The sequence below is a fragment of the Amphiprion ocellaris genome, chromosome 2, assembly GCF_022539595.1.
Source record: "Amphiprion ocellaris isolate individual 3 ecotype Okinawa chromosome 2, ASM2253959v1, whole genome shotgun sequence".
In the NCBI taxonomy this organism is placed as follows: domain Eukaryota; kingdom Metazoa; phylum Chordata; class Actinopteri; family Pomacentridae; genus Amphiprion; species Amphiprion ocellaris.
This window is the reverse complement of record NC_072767.1, coordinates 10,990,434-11,014,865: the sequence shown is the minus strand read 5'-3', so window position 1 is coordinate 11,014,865 and position 24,432 is coordinate 10,990,434. Positions and strand designations below refer to the sequence as shown.

Below are 24,432 nucleotides of genomic sequence, written 5' to 3'. Positions count from 1 at the left end.
ACATCATATTGATTAATCATCCACCAGAATAAACTGAACAAACAAAAATGACTTGAGGAGTCCTTGTCCTTCAGCTGGTTAAATTGACTTTGAATGGCCCTAATGAATGAAGCAAATTTTATTGTCTGTTAATACAGAATATGTGGAAAACATGTCAAGATGTTCTGTGTTTTCTTTACTGACCTTTCATGTGCAAGCAAGACAGCTAAGAAAAGCTCCTTTTTACTGGCTCATACGCATCAAGTAAAATATTCTCAGAAAATCATATTCTTTTGAGGCTGAAGTTTACCTGCCTTGTGAATTCTCTGACAAAAGGAACCTAAAAGAGTTTTTACCTCCTTCATATTTATCATAATTGAATATATTCTGATAAAGGACTGGTTAGTAAAAAAAAACAAAAAAAACAAAAACTGTTTTATCATATAGTGTGCCCATTGAATTCCCCAATACACAGTGACTTAAAGCAGCTACCTCCATCATTTTTTTTCATATTTCAATATATTCTGAAGCAAAAACTTTTTTGTCAATCCGACAGCTACTGTTTTATAATGCTTTTAAAAAGCGTTTCATAGCCTGAAAAGACCAGTGCTGTCATAAAGAGTCTTGAGAATTTCCTCACACAAAGTGACACGAAACAGCTTTTGCCTTCATATTTATAATATTTGAACACAATGTGAAGCAAATCCTTTAGAGAAAGGCTGTATTGCTGTTTGTTATGGCTTTTAGAATAGAATAGAATAGAATAGAATAGAATAGAATAGAATAGAATAGAATAGAATAGAATAGACACTTTTATTGTCAAACAGAACATACACCAGCTGGTGCACATTTGAAATGTATGTATGCACACACACACACACACACACACACACACACACACACACACACACACACACACACACACACACACACACACACACACTTAGCGCTTGTGTGCATCTTTCTATTCTATTCTATTCTATTCTATTCTATTCTATTCTATTCTATTCTATTCTATTCTATTCTATTCTATTCTATTCTATTCTATTCTATTCTATTGTGCCACACTCCGGTCCAGCAGGTGGCGGTAAGGCGCCTTTTAGCTGGTTTGTCAACCGCCAATCAATCAAAAGAAGAGGAAGGAGGTTCCGATGCTACCGCTGTAGCGTGCATGATAGCAAAGTAGTCCAGTTTCATTACGATGGCAAACAGAACTGTAAAAGATGCTAACAGTATACATGGGACCAACCCGCAGTATCTGGTGGAGAAAATCATCCGAACGCGAATCTACGAGTCTAAATACTGGAAGGAGGAGTGCTTCGGTCTCACCGGTCAGTAGCGTGTCAGTCAGCGAGCTAACGTTAGCTTCTCATCGGCTAATTTTAAAGAAGGGACAAATCGACGCGTGTCTACGAGAAGTAAATAAAAACTGCATATGTGTGAAAGAACTGTAACATTTCTCAAACTAAGTAAGCCATATATGGTACTCTTAGCAAGTAATTAAGCTTTTTGCCTGTTTTTAACTAGCTGAAGCAATATTTGTTTACTGTATATCATTATGAAAATGTTAATAAGGTAAAGCAAGTTATGTTACCACTGCCTGACCAACATTAAAACATTATCCTGTCCATTAGCTAAGTTTTGTGACACAAACTCAAAGAAATTTACAGTTTAAGTCTTTCAGAACATTTTTAACACATTGAAATTTGAGGCTAGTTGAACAACAGTATCTGAGGAACTATTTAAAGGTAGACGCCTGAAATTTTCAGATATTCCTCGTCATGCCATTGATTTTCCTGATGGAAGATTTAGGGAGAACGTTTACGTAACTGTGATTTTTATTACAACTTAAAAGAATGTGATGGTCATTTAATTTGTAATTTTTTTTAGTTACACTTCAGTTCAATATTCACTGTGTATTAGATTTAAAACATGTGATTGAGGATTTTCTCAAGGTTACCATGGTGTCAACAGGGTTACATAGGGAAAAAATCATAAATATTAAAACCATTGACTGGACAGCTTACAGCCTTGGTCAGATATGCTGCAAAATGTACAAAGTGTAGAGAATGAGACAGGACTTATGTCAGTGGAACTACAATGTACTCGCCTGAACCACTTAACGTACATTAATCGGTGAGTAAACGTAAAGAACCAAGTTTCAGTCTGTTCAGATTCAATAAAATCAAATTACAGTTTTATTTTCATTGTTACTAGCCATTCCTTGTCTGACCTAAATTGCATCTTTTGTGATTTGTCAATAGTAAGATAAAGATAAGATAAAGTTCTTTATTTCTCCCCATGCCAGGGGAAATTTACATTGTTACAGCAGCTTATGTAGCAGTAGACATAGTGATAAGAATAAAATAATAATAGAACAATAGTAATAATATTTACAATATATACAAGGGTGAGAGATGAGGATAAAGTGGCATAACAGAAAAAATAAAAATAAAGTTTAAAAGTGCAAAGATGTGCAGTGCAAGAATGTCTGTGCAAATTTTATGGTTTGGGGTGGTAATGATATAGTCCAGTTTATGTTAACATCAGCCAGTGATGCTGATGTTGTAAAGTCTTATAGCTGATGGAATGAAGGACCTGCGATAGCGCTCCCTCTTCAGGGTGGATGTCTCAGTCTGCTGCTGAAGGAGCTGCTTAAAGACCCCACAGTGTCATGCAGTGGGTGAGAGGGATTGTCCATGATGGATGTGAGCTTTGCCAACATCCTCCTCTCACCCACCTCCTCTATGGAGTCCAGGGAACAGTCCAGGACAGAACCGGCCCTCCTGACCAGTCTGTTTAGTCTCTTTCTGTCCCTTTCAGTGCTCCCTGCTCCCCAGCAGACCACTGCATAGAAGATAGCAGACGCTACCACAGAGTCGTAGAATGTCCTGAGCAGAGTCCTGCACACTCCAAAGGACCTCAGTCTCCTCAGCAGGTGGAGACGACTTTGGCCCTTCTTGTACAGAACCTCTGTATTGTGTGTCCAGTCCAGTTTATTGTTGAGGTGAACACCCAGGTATTTGTATGAGTCCACCATGTCAATGTCCAAACCCTGGATGTTCACTGGTGCAGTCTGGGGTGTCCTCCTCCTGCTGAAGTCCACGATCATCTCCTTCGTCTTACTGGCGTTGAGCTGCAGATGGTTTCGCTCACACCAGTCCACAAAGTCAGAGATGACCGTCCTGTACTCCCGCTCGTCCCCTTCAGATATACACCCGACAATGGCTGTATCATTGGAGAACTTCTGGAGGTGACAGCTCCCAGAGTTGTAGTGGAAGTCCGATGTGTACAGGGTGAAGAGAAAGGGGGATGGTCTTATATTGCAGTTTTAATTTGAAATCAATGAAGAAGTCAGCCCTAGTTTGGATTCTTACTTAGTTATTTTCTATTTGACAGTAGTGAACATTCAACTTTGTATCAAAAGTTTGTTTTTGTGCTTTTTCTGGTATTTAAGTGTATGCATGTTGTGTCATCCACAGCTGAGCTGGTTGTCGACAAAGCCATGGAGTTGAAGTATGTTGGAGGAGTTTATGGTGGAAACATCAAGCCCACTCCCTTCCTGTGTCTTACGCTGAAGATGCTGCAGATTCAGCCTGAAAAAGACATAATTGTTGAGTTCATTAAAAATGAGGATTTCAAGTAAGTTTCCATGTGCAGGGAACATTGATGTTGTGTCCATTTGCTTCAATCAAACACACAAGATGAAGACTTCATCCAACACACATCTCCTCTATTAATTTAGTTATTAAACAAATGGGAAACCTACTAATTATATGACATTTACTTTGAGAAGTGACTTCTGTGTTCTTGCTATAAAGGGGATGAATATCAAGAAAACTTTCTGCGAGGCGATGGACATTGCTGTTCTCCCACTGTGTTTTAATCAATAAGCTCGTCGTAGGGTACAAATAATATTGTAAAATCTCACATACTGTATGATATATAGAGCTTTCTAAACAACGATACTGTGCAGGTGTCCTAAGACCTGTACGGCAAATTAGAATGAGATTGAAAAATTGAGATTACTGAGTTCATCCTCCACATAAATATAGTTTTATTTTGATTACTTGATTATTTATTCTTTACATAATTGGTCTCTTTTATGAGTAGCTTAAATTACATATATCTTTAATATATCTTTAATCTTTAATAATTAAACAATCTTGTGAGACATGTTGCTAAATAAATTGAGTCTTAAATATAACCACTTAGCCTCACTGTGCTTCTTCAGTTTAGTGAAGCCAGGTAACCAAAAGATACCTGGGTATGTGGAACGTATTTTATTGTACAGGCCTTACCTTTAGAAAGCAATCAGAGGACCAGAGGGGTGTACTACCAAGCAACCTGACAACCTGGTTAGATCTCCCTGGTACCTTATGTACCAGTGTTGAATATATAATATTGAATTATATAATAATTCAATATAGTAATCTAACTGACCCAGCACAACGATGATCTGTCTCTGTTTTATTAGGTATGTTCGGTTACTTGGAGCGATGTACATGAGGTTGACTGGCACTGCAGTGGATTGCTACAAATACCTGGAGCCTCTGTACAATGACTACAGAAAGATCAAGAGTCAGAACAGAAATGGAGGTGAGTTCTTTGGGTGCTTAGCGCCAGCTTGTGTTCAGCAACACCAAGTTACAAAGGGCTAAGAAAAGAGCACCACCTGCAGCTCACAGAGATGAGGGTGGCACCAACAGCAAAGTAAGAACGGGGCAGAATGCTTTTTGTGTGTAGAAGAGGGAAATGAACTGTATTTGATGTGCTGTTTTAGCATTAGCTGAATTCTGCAAATTTGTTAGATTTAGTTAAGTGTAAATATGACTTGCTTTTGATATTGTTTATAGTATTATTTTTATTATTATTAATAATATTGCTGTAAGAAGTGTTAGAAATGCTGATTTCACAGATAGAATAAATCCAGAATGCTAAAAAATGTAGACTTTGGTACCAGTGTAACAGAAACTACAGCTACGGCAGGTGAAAGGGTTACGGCAGGTGAATTTGATTGTTGTCTCAAATTTTTAAGTGGGTAGATTTATTAGGTATACTCTGGGGAACCACTGTGCCATGTGTGGTACCTGAATTATCATTTGCATGACTTTTGTCAATCCTGCTCCACCAGTGTGAGTGAGAACTTTAGCCAAAACACAACAAAACTGCTTTCAGTCATTGTTTTGGTTCAGATAGTGTAAGCAGATTAGTTAGTTTTTTGTTGTTTAGACTCAAAACAGAACAATCATGAACATATCAGTTATTGTTTAGACAATTTAATGTGGCTGCTACTAATGGAACAGTTTCTGTGTGCTGACGGTTCTGTATAGCCTATATCATGCTTGGGTGGGGACAAAAAGTTAACAGGATGATACTGTCACTGCATTTCGAACAAAGACTTGGCAATGTTTTCTCTTTTTGCATTCATCATTTCACTTGTACTGATATAGTAAGGTCATTTGCCTAGCAATACATCCACCAAGTTGGAAGTGGGTTCTTTAAACAGTTGTCAAGAAATGCAAACAGTAAGTTTTAAGTGTATTTAGCAGCTACGAGGAGAAAGGATAGCTTTTCCTTCTAATGAATAGACATCACCTCTGGTGGTTTTGTCTTTTCTGGTGGTGCAGTTTTCAGCATAGAACCTGTGTGTCTTCTCTTCAGGTTTTTGTGCATTGTGCTGCTGTTTTATGCCACTGAAACTTTGCACAGTGTAGAAAAAAACTTTTTGTTTTGTGAAGTACCCCATACTTTTGGAGCCTTGCAATCAATGTTACCATTGACTCAAATTTGGCTCGGCTGCAGCTGCCATTTTATGAAACTGTAGTGCTAAGTGCACCTCACCAATGACTAAAGCCAATAGCACCATTGTCATCGACTATATGAACACATCACAGCCGCCCAAACTCATGCTGTTATCATACACACCTTCTTAATTACTCCATTATCCAGTCGACCAGTCATTGGCAGTGATTAATAAAATCCTGCAGATATAGAATGGGTTCATTGCAATTCATATTCTCAAATTTTTAAAAGATATTTGTGAAGTTTTAGCTTGATGTACCACGTTTTTAGAGATTACTTAAAAAAAAAAAAAAATGTTTATTGACCTACATTTTTTTTTTCAATAATTTGAAATGTAAAGTAATGTTTGAAGTCCAGTATCTCAGGAACTGCTAAAGATAAAATATGACATTTTGTGCTGTTATTTTTCATCACGTGATTGATCCAGAATCAGCAATATTGGAGAAGCTGATCAAATATAGAAAAAGTAAAGCCATCATGAAACATCCTATCTTTAAGCACACATCAACCAAAAATATGATAATGCAGAGGTCAACTAGTGATATTTTCTCAACCATGTATAGTTGAATATCACAATAATACAGGGCAAAACATTTAGTATACTGCTTAGTATGAAGTACTTGATCACAAAAAATTTAAAAACAGTTTTTGTTGGATATTCAGAAATAATTGAGCAGGTATGACCAGCTATACCAAAAAACAAAAATGCTGGATAGCAATATTAATGCTTGTCAAGATGGCATTAATTGTTTTTTTCATACATCAACTCACCCATAATGATGCCAGGTATATTTTCAGGCTTTTATCTTTAACAGTTCCTGAGACATTGTTGTTGAAATATGAAGTGAGTCAACAGGCAGTTTTAAAAAAGAATAATGTCAGAAGGTATTTGATTTATCAGACATCTGCAGTAAGATGCTGCAGATATTTTATTAGTCTGTGGTGGCAAGTGTTCTGTTTTATGCTGCAGTCTGCTGGAGAGGCAGTATAAAACACAAGGATGCAAGGCGTCTGAACAAAAGGGTTAAAAAAGCTGGCTCTGTGGTCGGAATCAAATTGAACTCATTGGATAATGAGGTGGAGAGACATGCACTGAGCAAGGTGAAGGCCGTTCTGAGAAACATGGATCATCCACTTCATATCTCCCTCAATGAGCAACGAAACATCAGTGGTGGACGGCTCCTATTTGGAAAATCTTTCATACCATCAGCAATTAGACTGTACAATTCTAAAGTAAACAGATGAGACTCCCAGACAATTGAATTTCACTTCGGGGATAAATAAAATTCTTGTATTGTAATGTATTGTATTACCAAGCTAACTAGCTTAGAATGACACAAAACACCATCCATTTTTGCACATTCCAGCTTTTAATTATTCTTTTGTTGCAGTTTTAAGTAGTCACAAGAAGATACTCTACAGGAAACACAAATCTGTTGAAGTATAGATATAGTACTATGTGGTGGCTTGTTTAACCAACGTTTTCATTTCTCTCATTTTGTTGCAGAGTTTGAGGTGATGCATGTGGACGAGTTCATCGATGAACTTCTTCATGCAGAGAGGATGTGTGACATCATCCTGCCCCGACTCCAGGTAGAATTGCAACCTGTTTGTACACACCGCCTGCTTCATATGTCATAGTCACTGATGTTTTTTATTGTGTGTGGAACAGAAGAGACAAGTTCTGGAGGAGGCCGAGATGTTGGACCCACGGGTCAGTGCTCTAGAGGAGGACCTGGATGAAGTGGAAAGCAGTGAAGAAGAGGACGAGGAAGAAGAAAAGGTAGGAAAAATGCTGCTTATAGAGATGCACCCATACCGAATTTCTGATGCAAAATATAGACTCTGAAAATCTGAAAAAGAAAATAAATATGGATGTTTAGACAGAAAAAACTTTTTTTTAAAAATAAAGTTTATTTAATTTAAAGCCTTTGGACTTATGTTTATAAAAGTTTAAGTCTTTTACAAAAAGCTAGTTAACAGTCCTCAAAGTCTACTTGTATTCAGTTTAAGATATGTAGCTCATTAGGCTCAACCATTACTGATAATTAGCTTTTGTTTCTAGCCCGTTGGTAACAAAATTGTCTGCAAACGAATAAATGTCTTTACTTCCACATTGCTCTCTTACAAGTATCTTGTGGTAACATTCAAATCCTAGCAGCATTCTGTTCCAAATTCCTTGTCATGCATTACTGAGTCTGTGACAGAAAACAGATTGCAGCTGTTTCTACGTTACATTTTTCACACAGAAATTAGTAAACCTTTTTGGAATATCACTGAAATGTCAAGAACCTCTATCACCTCTCAATAGTTGCGTTGTGTAAGAAAGTCAAACGCAACTACTTTAGATATCCTTATTTGAAAATACATGTCCAAAAGTAGAAACTCTGTAACAAAAATGAATATTCCTGTGATCACAGACACACAAGTTATAAACACAACTGAACACACCATAGTTTCTAGTCTTATTGCATTCATTCAGTTTTACCTATGAACACCAGAATCTTCTCAGTTTTTGAATCTATGAGCTGTGTCTATTCATGCTACTCTGTACCTATCCCTAATCAGGAGCTTCATAGCTCCTGATTAGGGATAGGTACAGAGTAGCGGTATTAATTGGTACCAGCACGTGATTGGCCTGGTAATTCAGTACGGTTAAGCTCATTGACCCTTTAGGTAGGGATCATAAATACATAGAATGGAAAAAATAAAATAGAAAAAATCTGATGCTAAAGTGAATAGTGATTTAGCCAGTAGAGCGAACAGGAAATTTTAATCATTACTTTTAATCAATGTAAAGAATACCTTGTTGGTCTATTTAGTTCATTGTCTGTTCATTCTTTTATTTTCATTCTTTGATTTATTTTCTGCAGCCAGAGAGACTACAGACCCCAGAACCCCACAGACGTGGTTACCGTGATAATGACAGACCTCGTCGATCTCCATCACCACGTTACAGACGCAGTCGTTCACCCAGACGGTTTGTGTTGTACTTGTTTATTTTGCAGAGAGCACAGAGTAAGATACAGATAAGACGGTGTGATAAATATCATCTCTAAATCAAAGATATAGAACACTTATTCCACTACTGAGCAAGTACATTTGTTTTCCAAATAATAATAAATCAGAATTATTGTTTCCTTATAGGAGGAGCAGGTCTCCAAAGAGGCGAAGGTATGTCTGATTTTGCATTAAATTTAAGCATTCTAAAAATACCATGCCTGTTGCTGACTCTGATGAGACTGTAAATGGGTTTTGTTGTGTACAAACAGCGTGTCGCCCCGGAGAGACCGCCATCGGAGCAAGAGCCCCCGCAGACACCGCAGCAGGTCCAGAGACAGACGCCACCGCTCGAAATCCCCTGGTAAGTAAAGGGGGAAACAAGGAGTTCTCTCAGGTTCTGTTTTGACATGACTGACAGAACAGTATGCCCCTGTGTCCAAACAGTGTTAGTGGAACAACAAATTGCTGTGAGTGAAAAGAAATAACTGTTCTGGGAGCATTAAAGTACAACCAAACAAATATGCAAAGATGCACATGATTTAATGGAATTGAATATTGAATTTCCCTTCGGGGATAATAAAGTTATTGTATTGTAAAAAGAAGAGTCCACGTAAAAGTTGTTCCTCCAGTTAGAGGTCCAGGTCAGTAAAAAGTCACTAAGATCAGCATTTACATCCAGAAACATCTTTTAAAGCTGACTTGTTTCAACTGCCTTGCACCAAAACTAAATATCCAACAAGACAGAGTGGTGGCTTGAATGAGTGGGTGAAAGGGCCATTAACTGCTTTACGTTTCACATGAATCAACCACAGTTGATGGATTTACCACCTTTTAGTGATGTTCAGCTTTTTCACAAGGACAAAGTGAACGTTAACCTGATTGCCTGTGGTTTGTTGGATACATAATTTTCGGAAGTTTCTACAATGAAAACACAAAGGGAACACGAGAAGTGCCCTTTTTGTAAGTAGCAAACATGGCAATGCTGAAAAACACATTTCCAGGTTTTAGTAAATTATTATTTTTAAATGCACAGTCTTATTTAAACTTACATATTATAACGAGTACTGCATAAAACACACCATTCATCAAATGATCAACCTACGAAGCGACAGCTGCTTAAACAGAATGCTGCAAACCAGGAAACGACTGTAAGTACAGCCAAAAAAAACCCTACATCTTGGCACTGGAAGCATTGCTCCCACGATTCAGTTACACTAGTTGTGTAGACTGTAACTAAATGCATTCACAGTCTCCACAGTCTCTGATGAGGACAGTTTACACTAATAATAATGCACAGACAACGATACTAACACCCAAATTGTATAACTTAATATCTGTATATTAAGTTATGTTGCTGTTCATAGATATTTTGTATTTGTGCATATTTGTCACACTTTGATGTTTTAGATCAGCACACTAATTTTAATATAAGATGAAGATAACCCAAGAAAACACAAAATTCTGTTTTTGATTTATAATTTCATTCTTAGAAGGAAAAATATTGCCTTGTATTGAAAAGTAATTACTTTGTATTTTCAGTACAGGGCTACCAATCTATCAAATGACCAAACTCATTTGCCAGTTAGGTTCAGTTTCACCCCCCCCCCGTAGCCTGGAAACTGCTATTCAAGCCAGCCCTACAGTGAGAACCACAGTGACAGACATTATGTACAAATGGAGAAATATGGAACCGTGGTGAAGCCTTCCCAGGAGTGGCTGACCATATCTCGAAGAGCACATCAACATCTAATCCAGAAGGTCACAAAAGAACCCAGATGAGCATCAAAAGAACTGCAGGCTTCCGTTGCCTCGGTTAAGGTCAACACAGGCCGCTATTTGCATACAACTAGTTTAAAGGATCTCCTGTTCATATTTCTTTTTTGCAAGGTTTTTTGTTTTTCTTTTAGCAAATTTTTGAAGATTTTTGCAGGTTTTCTTTGCACATTCAACTTTTTTTCACATTCAACTTGAAGAATTACAGTAAAGAATTACAGTTATATATTATTAGAGAAGAGTTATATCTTTAACTCAGTCTTACTGAATTTTTTATTTATTTTTTTTAAATTGAACATCTTTATTTTTAGACTATCATTTTACAGCTTTTTACGTACATGATCTTGCATAACTGTAGAAGACTTGGTGGCTGTACCAGGATCTGACTTTATAGCAGTAGAGATAAAATTTCAAAGACAACAAAACAAAAATGAAATAAATTACTAGAATACTGAAATAAATGTTTACTGCCCCTGTTAACTCACAGATGTTAATCCCTTTGTGTTATCCACATAGATCTTCTAGACTTTACTGAATCTGCATGATTTTCAGCAAACAGTTGTTCTTTGGTATGATTCATTGTTAAATCCAGATCTTTTGCATAGTTCATAAAGGGTCCACAAACTTCTTTGCTATTTTTATTTTTTTGTTTTGTTTGCTTTTAGTACACAAGTTAGTCTTTCTAGCCAAAGGTTTGACTTAAGTTGTCTGATTCAGATGTGTAATAGTTGGTCTGTGTATTGTCTTCCAGAACAAAGCTATCAACTTTTTGGTATTTAGAATACTGATGTTCATCAATATGTGTTAATTTTTGTTCTATTTATGTTCTTTAGGATGCAGACAAAGTAGAAATAACTTAGGGTAACTTTATACTTAAGAATGAGCCCACAATGAATAAAATTTAATTTCAAAGCTTATGCAGATATAATAATTCACTAGGAATGTAAAAATGTATTTATTAATTAAACAGTAGAGAAATGTCTGTGTAAATATAACTGATGAAAGTTTTGTTGTCATAAACCAGGTCACCACAGAAGCCACAGACATCGCAGCCACTCAAAGTCGCCAGAAAGGTAAATGCTACCACTTCTGTTTTTACTTAATTTGCTGTTGAGCATTGCTTGATATTTTTTGACTATGGCCAAAATGTACCATAATTTTGATACAGTATCAATAAAATCCTTTTTCATAACTTGCTTGTAGGGATACAGACATGTTTTCCAGCAGAAGCCCATTTCCTTTTTACAGTTTTTCTCAATTGATAAGACTGTTCGTGAAAAATAGCACACATTTTCCAACACACTGCACACTTTTTTTTTATTTGAACACAGTTCACAAAGCACTGCACACTTGTGTCAAAAGCGCACTTTATTGTCAAAATCTGAACTTTGTTTTCAAAATTAAGACACACAAAGCAAAAGTAGGACACTACACTGCTAATACAAAACACTCCTCTCTCACTGTGTTTTCACATAAAGTGTAAAAAAATGATACATTCCTCAGAAATGACAACTTAAACACAAATGCATCCTATAAATGAATCAGAGGGGGGCATTGCAGTGCCTAACTGTACATTTCAAAATAAAAATGATGTTAGACAAAAAATACAGCACTGTATTGTACACAGTACAGTATGCAAATATTTACACCACGTCTGCATCAATTCTTTCAGCCTGGTCAGGCCACAGGACCTCATCAACGTCACAAGCTATGTTTTCTCTGGAAAGAAAGACCTAATGTGTCTGATCCAGCCCTGACATGCATCAACAGAAACATCACCACATGCTAAGATCATTGATTGCAAGAGATTTTCCCGAATGTATGACTGCCTCTCATATACCATCCACCTCCATGTAGAGAAGAATTCTTCTAGTATTCAGAAAGGGAGAATATGGCGGCAGAAAAACCACAATAACTTGAGGGTTCATACTGAACCATTACCTAATCAATAGTCCTCTATGAAAACTAACATTGTCCCAGATGTATTCATGCGTATCATCAGAATCCAACTGAAAAACTCTCTGGAACAAATGCACACAAAACACAGAAAAAGTCAGTCTTGTACACTTTCTGTAATTTTACCAGCACTTGTGAACCAGAATTATGCATTAGATTTTTTACAGTATTCTCAGAACATTTCTGACTGCTTGTATTGTTCCAGTATAGACATGTCACTGAAGTGACAAACAACATTTACATACATGTAAAGTAAACCACGACAAACCTGAAACAAATTACTTTATGCACCATCCTAACCATCTGTTGACCTTAACAACATAGCATTCTGAACAGCTAATTCTGGTTCCCAGCAGACTTTATAGTAGTGTGCATTTCTTTGGCAAAAGTGTTTTCAGTTTTGACCTGTTGTGTCTTAATTGTGACAGCAGTGTCAGAATAGTGTCCCAATTCTGCTTCCTAGTGTTTACTTTTTGAAACATGTGTGCTATGAATGAAAAAGTGTGTTCAAATGAGCAAAAAACGTGTTCAGTCTTTTGCAAAAAGAGTGCAAGAGTTTTGGAAAGTGTGTGCAAACCATGAATAGTGTCCAAAATATTGACAGCAGAGTCCTGTTTTTGAGAAATGTGTGCAGTCAGTTGGTGGCTGTGTGCAGTGAATGGAATTTAGTGCCTTATCAATTGAGAAAAACTGTAATAAAAGAAAGTTACTAAATTTTCTTTAGGGACCTGAATAGGCTTTACATGAAACTTCCTCAGCAGAGGATGTTGGGTTAGGAGGATTTAAAAATATCTAAAACTGTGTGACCTAATAGTTGACTGGTTAGGAAATGTAGTACATGGGCACAAATTCCCTGACTAGCAAGCCCTTGGCACAGCCAGACTATTTGCTGCCTGTCTTTCCCATACTCTCTTTACATATTTCCTCTCTATCCACTGCATGTACATAACATAAAATGCCCAAAAAATATAGAAAATGTTAGTCTTTACATGTCTTCACTGTAGTGTTTTTTCGGACAAGATGTGCTTTTTTTCCGTATCATTTTGTGTTCTTTCCCTCTCATAGGAGTTCTAAAAAGAGTCACAAGAAGAGTCGAAGAGGAAACGAGTGATCTTTCTTCATTAAAACATATTTTGCTTTTTCGAAATCTTCAACCTTTCAAAGATTCTGCCCCTAAATTGAATCCATTTTTATGGCATGTAATTTTAGTTTTATACATTGGACCGTGACACGTCTGTAACATGCTTTAAATATAAAGGTCTCAAATATTTCAGCAGTGTTTAATTAGTCTATGAAGCAAATAAGGCTTAACGGTCAGTTTTTATTAGCCTCACTCTGCTGGAAAAACCCTCTGACAGACAAAAATTTAATAATATTCCCCATTTTGTTGAATGTGATTATAGTCATTCCTGGTAACTTTTAGATCTGTGTAATTCCAAAAATTGTGCTGCTCGTGAACAGATTCTGTATGTTCATATGTATCATTCTGGGACCTGACGTTTGGCAAATAACCCTGATTAATTACTTGTGTGTTTTTTAAATTTAAAAAATAAATTTTTGGGAAAAATTACATTTGATGCTGCTAGGAGTTCATTATTATATTGACCTTCACCAGGAAAAATACAGCTACAATATTACAGATGTAGTGCTCCTTATGCTGAGCTGAACAGGAAAAAATGTGCATTTTGTCTTTGAGAAAGGACACAGTTAAATGTCATCACTTCCGAAGTATTCAGATCCCTTCATTTTTTTTCTCGCTTTGTGTTGACGATTTATTTTTAATGAGTAGAATAGCGTCACTAACACATAATGGCAATGTATCATAATCGAAACAGAAATCTTTCCTCTTTGACTTTGGCCCTAAATTATGATTAGGTTTATTCTGTTTGCAATAACTGTCTCCGAGATATGTTTAATTATGACAGTGACGATGTAAAACGATTTCAGAAGCTTAACCATGAACCCAGTGGTCTTAATAATTGTGAAATGGACTAAGTTTAAAGCCACCTGGGATCTTGATTGTTATAGTTGTCATAGTTGCCAATCCGATCAACCTCCCTGGCTTTGCTCAGAGGGACCCAACAGTCACATAAACCGAGCTTCAGAAATTTTCTGTAGAGACGGAGAACCTGGTGGAAGGACCACCATGTCGGCAGCTCTCCATCAAACAGACCTTTATTTTAGAGCAGCTAGACAGAAGCTATTTCGAGTAAGAGACACGACAGCCAGTTTGGCAAATGGCATTTAATGGACTCCTTATAGTACATGAAAGAAGTTGACTGATTTGATTAAACAAAGCCATCCTCAACACAAAAACAATTGCGTACCTTTAATATGAGCAAGAGATGGTCAATGCTTTGGCCCAAACCAGACAGAAAACACTGGGACTGTTTTGATCCCTCCGACCAGGAGCTACAGAACCTCATGGACAGGAGAGACCGAGCCCAGAAGAGAGTGTTGCAGACCACGAGCACTAGATCCATCGTTGCAGCATATAAAGACTCCTGCAGACTGCTCCAAAGACTCACCCATACCTGAAGTCAGACTGTTGGGAGATGAAGGCAGAGGACCTGCAGAGCTGCAGATAGAAACGACATGAAGGGCTTCTACAATGGACTCAAGGAGGTGTGGGGACTCCAGAAGAAAGACCTGTACAGCTGAAATCAACAGATGGGCAGGAGACTTTTTCTGACAACAACAGAGCTATGGTGAGATGGAGTGAACATTTCCAGAAGCAACTTAATGTCCCTGGCAAGATAGAACCCGAAGCTCTTGACAACATCCAGCAGTGACCTACCATCTTGATGAGATTACAACCATGGAGGAGCTGACTAGAGCAACTGTTGACCTGAAAGATGGCAAAGCCTGTGGTGGAGATAGAATTCCTGCTGAAGTATGGAAGCACGAAGGAACCAATCTGCTCAACATGTACCAACTAATTGCCAAGGCCTGGGAGACAGGTTCTGTACTGTATATATGGAGGGATGCCAGCATTGTAACCATTTACAAAAAGGGAGACCAGACAGATTGTAGGAACTACAGTGGAATCTCTCTCGTATCCATAGCAGGCAAGGTCTTCACCAGGATTCTCCTCAACAGACTATCCTTACACATCACGCCAGGGGTAGTCCCAGAGATGCAGTGTGATTTAGGATCTAACCGGAGCACAGTGGACACGATCTTTTCTCTCAGGCAGTTACAAGAAAAGTGCGTGGTGTTTGTCGACTTTACGAAGGCGTTTGATGCTGTCGGGAGGACTGGACTATGGCAACTACTGAATAAGTATGGATGCAGAGAAGTTCACAACTATGAATCTCTACACAGAAATGTTGGCGAATGTTAGTGTCTGAGGAGTAGTCTCAGAAACGTTCGGTGTTTTCAGCAGTGTAGAACAAGGCTGTGTACTGGTCCCCACGCTCTTCTCCATCTACCTGTTGGCAATGCTCATAGAGGCTTTCCAAAATCTGGAGGATGGCATCTATATACAGTCAAGACAGAGTGCTGACCTCTTCAGCGTTGCAAACTTCAGATCAAAGACCAAGAGTAGTCAGATACTCATGAGAGAGCTGCTGTTAAGTTTGTACCTCTTGTTCCCTGACCTCTTTGGAGGAGGTCTTTAAAAGTCTGTACAAAGCTTCAACTAAATCCACAGCTGAACCCAAATCTTTCAGATTTTAACTCATAGAAACATACACAGACTTGCATTTTGCATATAAATGGCAATGAAATCATTGAATCACTTTAACAGTGTAAATATGTTACTAAGAACTACTTGATGGGCTTCAGTGGAAGGTTGTGCTGTTATAATACATCTGCATGGAAACGAGGGAAATGGTTTTTCAAAAATAAACCATGCCAGGAAAATAGTACTGACTAGATGTAACTCCAGTTCTATGAGTATGTGTTTAACCCTCTAACAGGCTTCACTGCTGTTTGTGTGGGCTGGCCACATCTTCCCTCTGCCCCTGCTTGTTCCCCTGGTAGAAAGTGGTTCAAGATGCTACTTATCCTTTTGGAACTACTACTTGCCCCTCTTTCTTTTTACATGAATTTTGCCATTTGGAATCTTGAGTTCCTCAATGAATTCTGTATTTCTCCTGATGTTACTTTTCTATGCCTCTGTGAACATGTGAAGTAACACAATGAAGTACTCTTCTCATAGTGTACTTACTTTTGGTCTGCTTGATTACACTTTGGATACAACTAGAAGTGTTTTAGAGTTCTGTGCACTGCCCCAGTAGAAACCCTCGGAGTAGAAAAAAAGCCCATCTTTGCTCAGAATGACTGTCAGACTTCTGATACATCCACTTATTTCTGATGCCATGTTTCCCAGGAACCCAATGCTGCTTAGTGCGCAATATGCTTCTGGAAATGTGAGGCAGGGCCATACACAAGTGAACAATGGCTGCAGGTTGATTTCATTCAACAAGTCTCTAAATGTCATCTGTATGACAGTAGTTAGCTCCAGCTCTTTTCCATCTGAACCGTTTGATGTGCTGACAACCACCAGTAGGGTCATTCCAGAGCTGGAGGACATTTTATGTCCCTCCCTTCAAATTTCAAATAATCCATGTACAAAATACTAAAACGTGCAATTGTTGTGAAAATGTTCTTGTCCTGAGACCAAATCTTAAAAAAAAACTAGGAGAAAAGAATGTTTGAAAATATTTTTAAAAAACCAATAAACTGTGGAGTTCCCCCCCAAAATGCCATTTTTCTCCTACCAGACCTACCAAGCCCGACGTCACGCTTCACTTCACCCGTGTTAGTAAACAGAAGACAAAACGGAGATATCCATGCTAATGCTATGCTAATGTTGTCTGACTCCGAAGCAAGATCATACGTCTCGAAAATGCCCCCATTTTTTTCATTCCCCGTGTGCTACGTGTGTAGAGTTTGTGCCACTATGCCACCACAATTCGTATGTGGTCATGTGACTGCAGGGTGACGTCTGGTGAAACGGAGTCACGTGATTATTGTTGTGTTGTCTGATTGGTGAAACACAGTCATGTGGTAGATGCACTGGGGCATCTCTCCAGCAAAATAAAGCATATCTAATGTGGTAAATAAAAAAAGTAACGAGTCGAGTGTAGCCCAGTGTAATGGAGTAAGAGTAGCGTTTCTTCTTCACAAATCTACCCAAGTAAAAGTAAAAAGTATGGCAGAGTGAAACTACTCTCAGAAGTAAATTTTTTTTCAAAAAGTTACTCAAGTAAATGTAATGGAGTAAATGTAACTCGTTACTACCCACCTCTGTTATTGGTTATGGTTCACTGTATATAACAATATTTATTTAGATTTGGATTTGGATATAGATTCCACTGAGCCGTACCACTCCCTCACACGTGCTGCAGAAGAACCTAGAGAGACTCCAGTCTAGTTTTTGGTTCAAGCCATGGACCTGAGGCAACAGACAGCCTTTGCTTCAGAGAGAGCAGACACAGGATTAAAGTACAGCTCAGAACTCATGCAAAATCAGTTTTTACAAACAATACTCACCGGACTTCAAGATGACACCATCCGCACAGACTTAAAACCCTACCTACCAAACCCAAAAGTTACAGTCCTGCTGGAGAAAATGACTGCTGCCTATAACCTGGAGACGGAGAGGAAGAGCAAGCTGTCAACAAAACCTGGAGTCAAGGTGTCAGTGGTGAATCATGATTTACACTCAACAGATTCAGAGAACTGCAGTTATGATGGAAACTCTACAAGTAAAAGAAATAACAATTTCACAAACGAGACACGTAAATGGAGAAGGTGGACCAAGGAAATAAAACCATTTGTGAGGCCATTCAGAACCTCACCACACAACTGTCAACCACCCAGACAACAACCACCACCACCAAGGGGACAAGCCAGTCGCAGTTACAGCAGACCACCACCAAGGGCATGCTCCAACCAACAGTGTCATCAGTGCCAGAGGACCAATCCAGGAGGGAAATGCGACCACTACTACAAGTGCGGGAGCACAGACCACTGGGCCATTGGTTGCCGCACAGTACCCAGGCACGCCACAGCCTCCACCAACAACATCCAGAGTAGTGTACATCGTGGTAAGAACATGGATCTATTCTGCACTACAGCACCCCTCACTGGCAAGCAGCATCAAACAGCCAAGGTGGTGGGGAGGAGGTGTGTTGTCCGAGCTACTATGAACAATGTTGACACCAAAGTGCTGTGGGACACTGGCTCACAAGTACCATTGTTGGAACAGAATGGAAGCAGAGACACTTACCTGAGGTTGCAGTGAGGCCTGTGGAGGAGTTACAGGAGGAGGGAGGAATAGACCTGTCTGCGGCAAATGGCACACAGATCCCATATCAAGGTTGGATTGAAGTGGAGTTTACACTGTCTCAAAATGCTGTAGCTGGGATGCCGGTGGTTGTCCCAATTCTTGTCACCACAACAGAGCTTGAACATCCTATTATTGGATTAAATGTAATTGAAGAGCTGGCTTTAACACGTGAGGACTCTGAAAACTCTGTTCCTGCTGGTCACATGGTAAAGAGACTTTGCTCAGCACTGTTTTTTTTTTTAGGCCTTTATTGATAGGAGCAGTGGAGACAGACAGGAAAGGAAGGAGAACATGGAGCAAAGGGCCGTGAGCGGAAATCGAACCCAGGCTGCTGCGTCGAGAACCAGCTCCTGTACATGGGTCACCTGCTTAACCCGTTGAGCTATCCAGGTGCCCACCAGAGTTGTTTTGACAGTTTTGAAGAAGCAGCCACCTGAGAACAACCCCCACATTGCTCATCTGGGAAGAATATCAGTTACTGTCCCAAAGGATAAAGCCATCCAAGTGTAGTGCAACTATCTACAACAAGGGGTGCTGTGTGGACCTCATGTCATGTTGGAGCCCAATCCAGAGACACCATGGCCCACAGGACTCAAAGTGAGAGAACAGCTCATTCAACTCCCTCAAGTCAACACAAGGATTAAAGTGACTGTTGAAAATACAACAAACTGTGACATCACACTATGTGGCCGTACAACACTTGGCTGGTTACATAGTGTTGATACTGTCTATCCACTGGAGCCCAAGTCTACAGAGTGTCAGCCCCTAGCAGCACCACCTCATCAATGGAACAGCCCAGTCAAGCACCACAGGAGGTGCCCTGGGACCCGTCAGTGGACCTGAGGCACCTCTCCGCAGAGCAGCACACAGAGTTCGGCAAATGCTGAGGGAGGAGTGTGATGCGTTTGCCAAAGATGAGTGGGACGCTGGCTGTATTCCTGACTTGCAAATGGACATTAATTTAAAAGACTGTTCCAGTTTAAAGAACATACAATGCAATACCCAGACACCTGTATCAAGAAGTTAAGGCTCATATTCAGGACTTGTTAAAGGTTGGATTCAAAAGTCATATTCTTCGTACTCATCACCTGTAGTTTGTGTCAGGAAAAAGGACAGCACTCTCCATTTATGCATTGACTACAGGCTGCTGAATGAGAAGACCCTGCCAGAATGTCATCCCATCCCCAGAATCCAAGAAATCCTGGAAAACTTGGGAGGAAATTCCTGGTTCACTGTTTTGGACCAGGGTAAAGCATACCACCAAGACTTCATGAGCAAGAAGAGCAGACCATATACAGCCTTTATAACACAATGGGGACTCTGAGAGGATCAGAATCCCATTTGGACTCTCAAATGCCCCAGCTGCTTTTCAACGTCAGATGGAGGGGTATCTGGGGGATCTGAGGGATGAAGTCTGTGTACCATATCTGGATAATGTCCTTGTTTTCAGCCGCACATTTGACCAACATGCGCACCATGTCCAACAAGTCCTGCAGAGGAAAAGGGCCTGTGAGATAAAACTCAGAGCAGAAAAATGTGATTTGTTTAAGCCACAAGTCACCTCTGTGGGACAAGTTATCTCTGCTGAAGGATACAGGATGAACCTGAAGGAAGTGGAGGCTGTAGAGGTGCTCACAAGTCAGACCCCAGCTACAGTGAGAGAGGTGAGAAGTGTAGTTTCTCTCAGACATTGAGGATGTGCAGATGTTGAAGAAAACGTCTGTTGACACCGAGTTGCTTGATAATATAATTTTATTATAAAGAAGACAGCATCTGTTCAGGCGCCATGGTCTGCCTGATAGGGAATTCAGAGCCAATATGAAATCCCGCAGAACAAAGGCTTGGGGTCATTCTTATAGGTTTAATAACATATGAAGTCACATCTGGTTTCTGTTAAAGACTTTGGTAAAAACAGGATACCCCCCTCCAACCAGGCCCATAGACTCTTTATTTCCCAAAGGGGCCATCCATCAGTATTTGAACATTGGTACCCCTACACCAACATTTGCATTTAGGTTTCTCGGACTGAAAAGCACATTCCATTTGTGGCGAATGGAGGTGGGTGAGAAACTAGGGTGCTACAACTACTGAATGTAGACACTGGCCAAACAACGCCACCTTGGGACTTTCACCCAGCGAATTGTAGCCACTACTAACGAGAAGGCAACTCAGGTTCGTTCTACTGATGAGGCGAGAGACATGATTCCAGTGAAGGCAAGAAAATACAAATTTTATTCAACAGTGTCACAGATACTCATTTTAAAAACCATTTAAAACAACCATTCACACAGGATTATTAAATGAAGATTTTTAAGAACTAATCAGAGCTGGGGGCTCTCTGGTGGAGGTTTTGGGTCAACGGGCGTCACGAGGGAGCCCAGGAGAAATCACCCCACTCACACATGAACATGCACACATGCACGCACACACACCTGAGTGAAGAAATTAAAAAAAAAACAACCAGGGGATGAGCAGCACGCCACACAGGAAGGGGTTCCCATCAACTGAAGACAGCAGTCCCCACCAGCGTATGTGGAGCTTCTGCAGATCACAGGGGAAAGGAGCATTCATTAACAAGGTTATCCTGAAATTACCAACTTAAATAAAAATCATTACAAGCACTGAACAAAATTGCTTAACACAACAAAAGAAAATAAAACAATTTACCAAAATTGAAACATTCAATTTAAGAATTGACAAATAAACACTAACTTATAAATTAAACAAAATCAACTGATAATGTAAAACGACTAACCAAGTGCAGTCACGTGACAAAAAAAAATCATAATTCAGACAAAGCAAATACCTAATAGACAAATGGTCACATGACTGCAGTAAATTATTTAAAAAACAGAAAAAGAAAAATTAAACCCTACTTTCACACATACACACAGAACGTTAAAATAAGCAGCATGTAGGACGTTGGTCAGCGGCCACAGAAACGAGCTGAGGCAGCCCAACACCCGCAGCACCAACACAGAAGCAGATAACAGACTGAAAGAAGACAAAGCCAACAGGTGGCGTCGGCCGACCCATGGAGGCAAAGCAGCAGCGTCTCCTACGTCCGTGACCCAGCGTAGCCGGCACAGTTCCAGATAAGCGTTGGCCACGCCAATCGGTGAGTCGGTCCAGAACGAGGGAACGGGGAGCAACCAGCGGCCATGGTTACGGCCTATAATGACACATTGTTATACGCATGCAACATAAACACATTACACAACAGCAAACAAGGAGGACCTACCAGTAACGGCCTGCAAGTGGCTCACGACTCTGACTGGATGCACCACAGCAGCCTGCGAGCGGCTCACCTATCAGGCTACGGAGGCTCAACAGTGACTCTATAAAAATGATGGCTACTGTAACCACAAATGAAGAAAAACAGCCTTAAACAAAGGGCAAACAATGCAGCAACTGCTACCACACTTATCAGCAACAGTAAACAGAAAGTGAGGCGAACGGGGAGCGGGGCGTGCCCCTGACGTCAAAACAAGAGAACGGTGAGTGACGATTACCCAGCTTTATAGGGCGTCCTCCTGCCGTGATTGGTTAAGGCAAATCACATCCTTGATATCACGTAAGCAACACACCAGTCAACACAAAGCGAAGATGCAGCACTCATTCATTCTGCTACACATTCTACTAACATATTGAATAACACGTCTCAGGTACCATTGTGATAAGCAACAAATATTCTCAGCTTAGATACTACATTCCCCCCTTCGATGCTTACAAGCGTAGATAATTACCATAATATTGGGTACATAAGAGTCACACACAGAATGTTCATGACATTCCCTTTGACCATGCTAATCACGGCATAAGCTCAGCAATATAGTAAATTTGTGGAGTGTGAGAGCGAAAAACCTGCAAGGCAGCTATATTTCCAAAATTATCCATCAAACAACCAAGACAGGAAAACTCTCTCACGGTCCCTCGCCTAGGTGACCACATATGGTACTCCGAGCCAATTAAAAAGAAGGTTCAAACAATTATGTGAAATAAATGGAAGCAAATACATTTGGGAATCACAGAATGAAAATCAAAAATGTCCAATGTCAGGCTGGTCGACCCATCGCACCCTCCAATGGACCTTCACCTGCCTAACACTACTATCCCTAAGCACCCAAAAAAAAGAAAACACCCGAGATCCCAATGTACTCACCTCATAGCAGAAAACATCCAAGTAATAAAACCCCATCATAAACACTTACACATCAGTAATAGAGTTATAGAAACTCAAAAACTAAAATAAAACATCTATTAATGCAACAAAATTCAGTACTACAAAACTGTATAGGAAAACATGAATATATCAAAATGTTGCTCCTCAGCAGCAGCTCCAGTTGTAGTGTGCTCTCATCACATTGTCCTTATTCAGGATTCTCCATCCCTTTCCATTTTCCATGTTTGAGCATTTGAGTCCATTCGGCTGTAGGAATCTCTGAACAACAGCTCCTTGGATTTCTGAGCTATTACAGAGCTTATATCCAGGACTTCTCCAGGCTGCTGGCAAAGCCCAAAGGTGAGCCTACACACTGCCACAAAAAAGGGGGCAAAGCGCTCAAGTGCTCAGCTCCCACCCTCCCCTCCAATTCTGTGGACAGAGACTCACAGAACCATTTTGGAGACCATAGTAAATCAGCTCACAAATCCACCTGTTATGGAATATCCATACCTTGAATAGCCCTTCATCCTCCACGTCGACATGTCTGAGGAAGGACTTGGTGCTGTGCTGTACCAGCATCAAGATGGCATCCTGAGAGTGATTGACTATGGATCCAGAACCCTGACACCGGCAGAGAAGAACTATAAGCTGCACTCGGGTAAACTGGAATTCTTCACACTGAAATGGGCCATCACAGAGCGTTTCCGTGACTACCTGTTCCACGCTCCACACTTCACTGTCTACAGCGACAATAACCCACTCACCTACGTCACCAAGTCGGCAAAACTCAACGCCACTGGTCACCGCTGGGTTGCAGAGCTGGCAGACTACAGATTCACACTAGGTCCTGGAACCTGATACACGCTGCTTCTGGTATTGGAATACAACTAAAATACATGCAGCATTTCTGTTGCAAACATCGCTGCTACAGAACTGTCATTACCACAAAATACTACTTTAGAACAGAAACATCATCGACCTGACTGCGTCTGCCAGCATAGGTATTTACCACAGTATGTTGCGTCATTTCCTCAGAATCTGCAACGACACAAAGTTAAACATTAACTTGAAGATAAATAAAACTTTATTATTTCAAAACCAGGATTACAAAGAGCTTCATCAGAACAAATCAGACAGGAAGCATCAGTGTAATGTTCCTGAGATTTAAAACACTAAGCTCAATGTGGGGGCACACACCCCAAGTCTGCAGGGGCCTGGATGTGTGCATCCACGCCTATCCGGCGGTCACCGTGGGAACCAAATATGTAATATGAGATGGCAAGTGGAATCATTAACTCCGCTACACACGGGCCCAATGTTTCAAGCCCTTATGTGTTAATTTGTTTTTCTTGATCTTGTTACATTAATGCAGTAATTTCTTTTTGATATTTTGTTTTCATTTATTGCATTAGTTAGGTTTAGTTATCTTTTCTGCAAGTTTATTTATTTTCAT

The 24,432-nt window shown here is 39.7% G+C and overlaps 1 protein-coding gene and 1 long non-coding RNA gene across 2 annotated transcripts; one reads left to right on the top strand and one right to left on the bottom strand.

Moving 5' to 3' along the window:
• The first annotated feature begins 1,102 nt into the window (after positions 1-1,102).
• Positions 1,103-14,086, top strand: prpf38a (pre-mRNA processing factor 38A). The gene is made up of 10 exons (XM_023263414.3): positions 1,103-1,310; positions 3,462-3,621; positions 4,457-4,578; positions 7,292-7,377; positions 7,457-7,567; positions 8,658-8,764; positions 8,932-8,958; positions 9,057-9,148; positions 11,585-11,633; positions 13,582-14,086. Exons 1-10 carry the CDS (start codon positions 1,181-1,183, stop codon positions 13,625-13,627), a joined length of 930 nt encoding a protein of 309 aa, XP_023119182.1. The 5' UTR covers positions 1,103-1,180; the 3' UTR covers positions 13,628-14,086.
• Positions 14,087-20,226: 6,140 nt separating this feature from the next.
• LOC118469825 (uncharacterized) lies at positions 20,227-23,031 on the bottom strand. The gene is made up of 3 exons (XR_004846790.2): positions 22,056-23,031; positions 21,847-21,986; positions 20,227-21,355 (listed from the first exon to the last, which is right to left on the bottom strand). It is a non-coding gene; the product is annotated as an uncharacterized LOC118469825 (long non-coding RNA).
• Positions 23,032-24,432: the final 1,401 nt, after the last annotated feature.

Excerpts from the sequence above, each read along its gene's own strand:
- prpf38a (XM_023263414.3), top strand. The coding sequence starts at position 1,181 with ATGGCAAACAGAACTGTAAAAGATGCTAACAGTATACATGGGACCAAC. Across the intron at positions 1,311-3,461 it reads GGAGTGCTTCGGTCTCACCG|CTGAGCTGGTTGTCGACAAA; the intron begins GTCAGTAGCGTG and ends TGTCATCCACAG. Across the intron at positions 3,622-4,456 it reads ATTAAAAATGAGGATTTCAA|GTATGTTCGGTTACTTGGAG; the intron begins GTAAGTTTCCAT and ends CTGTTTTATTAG.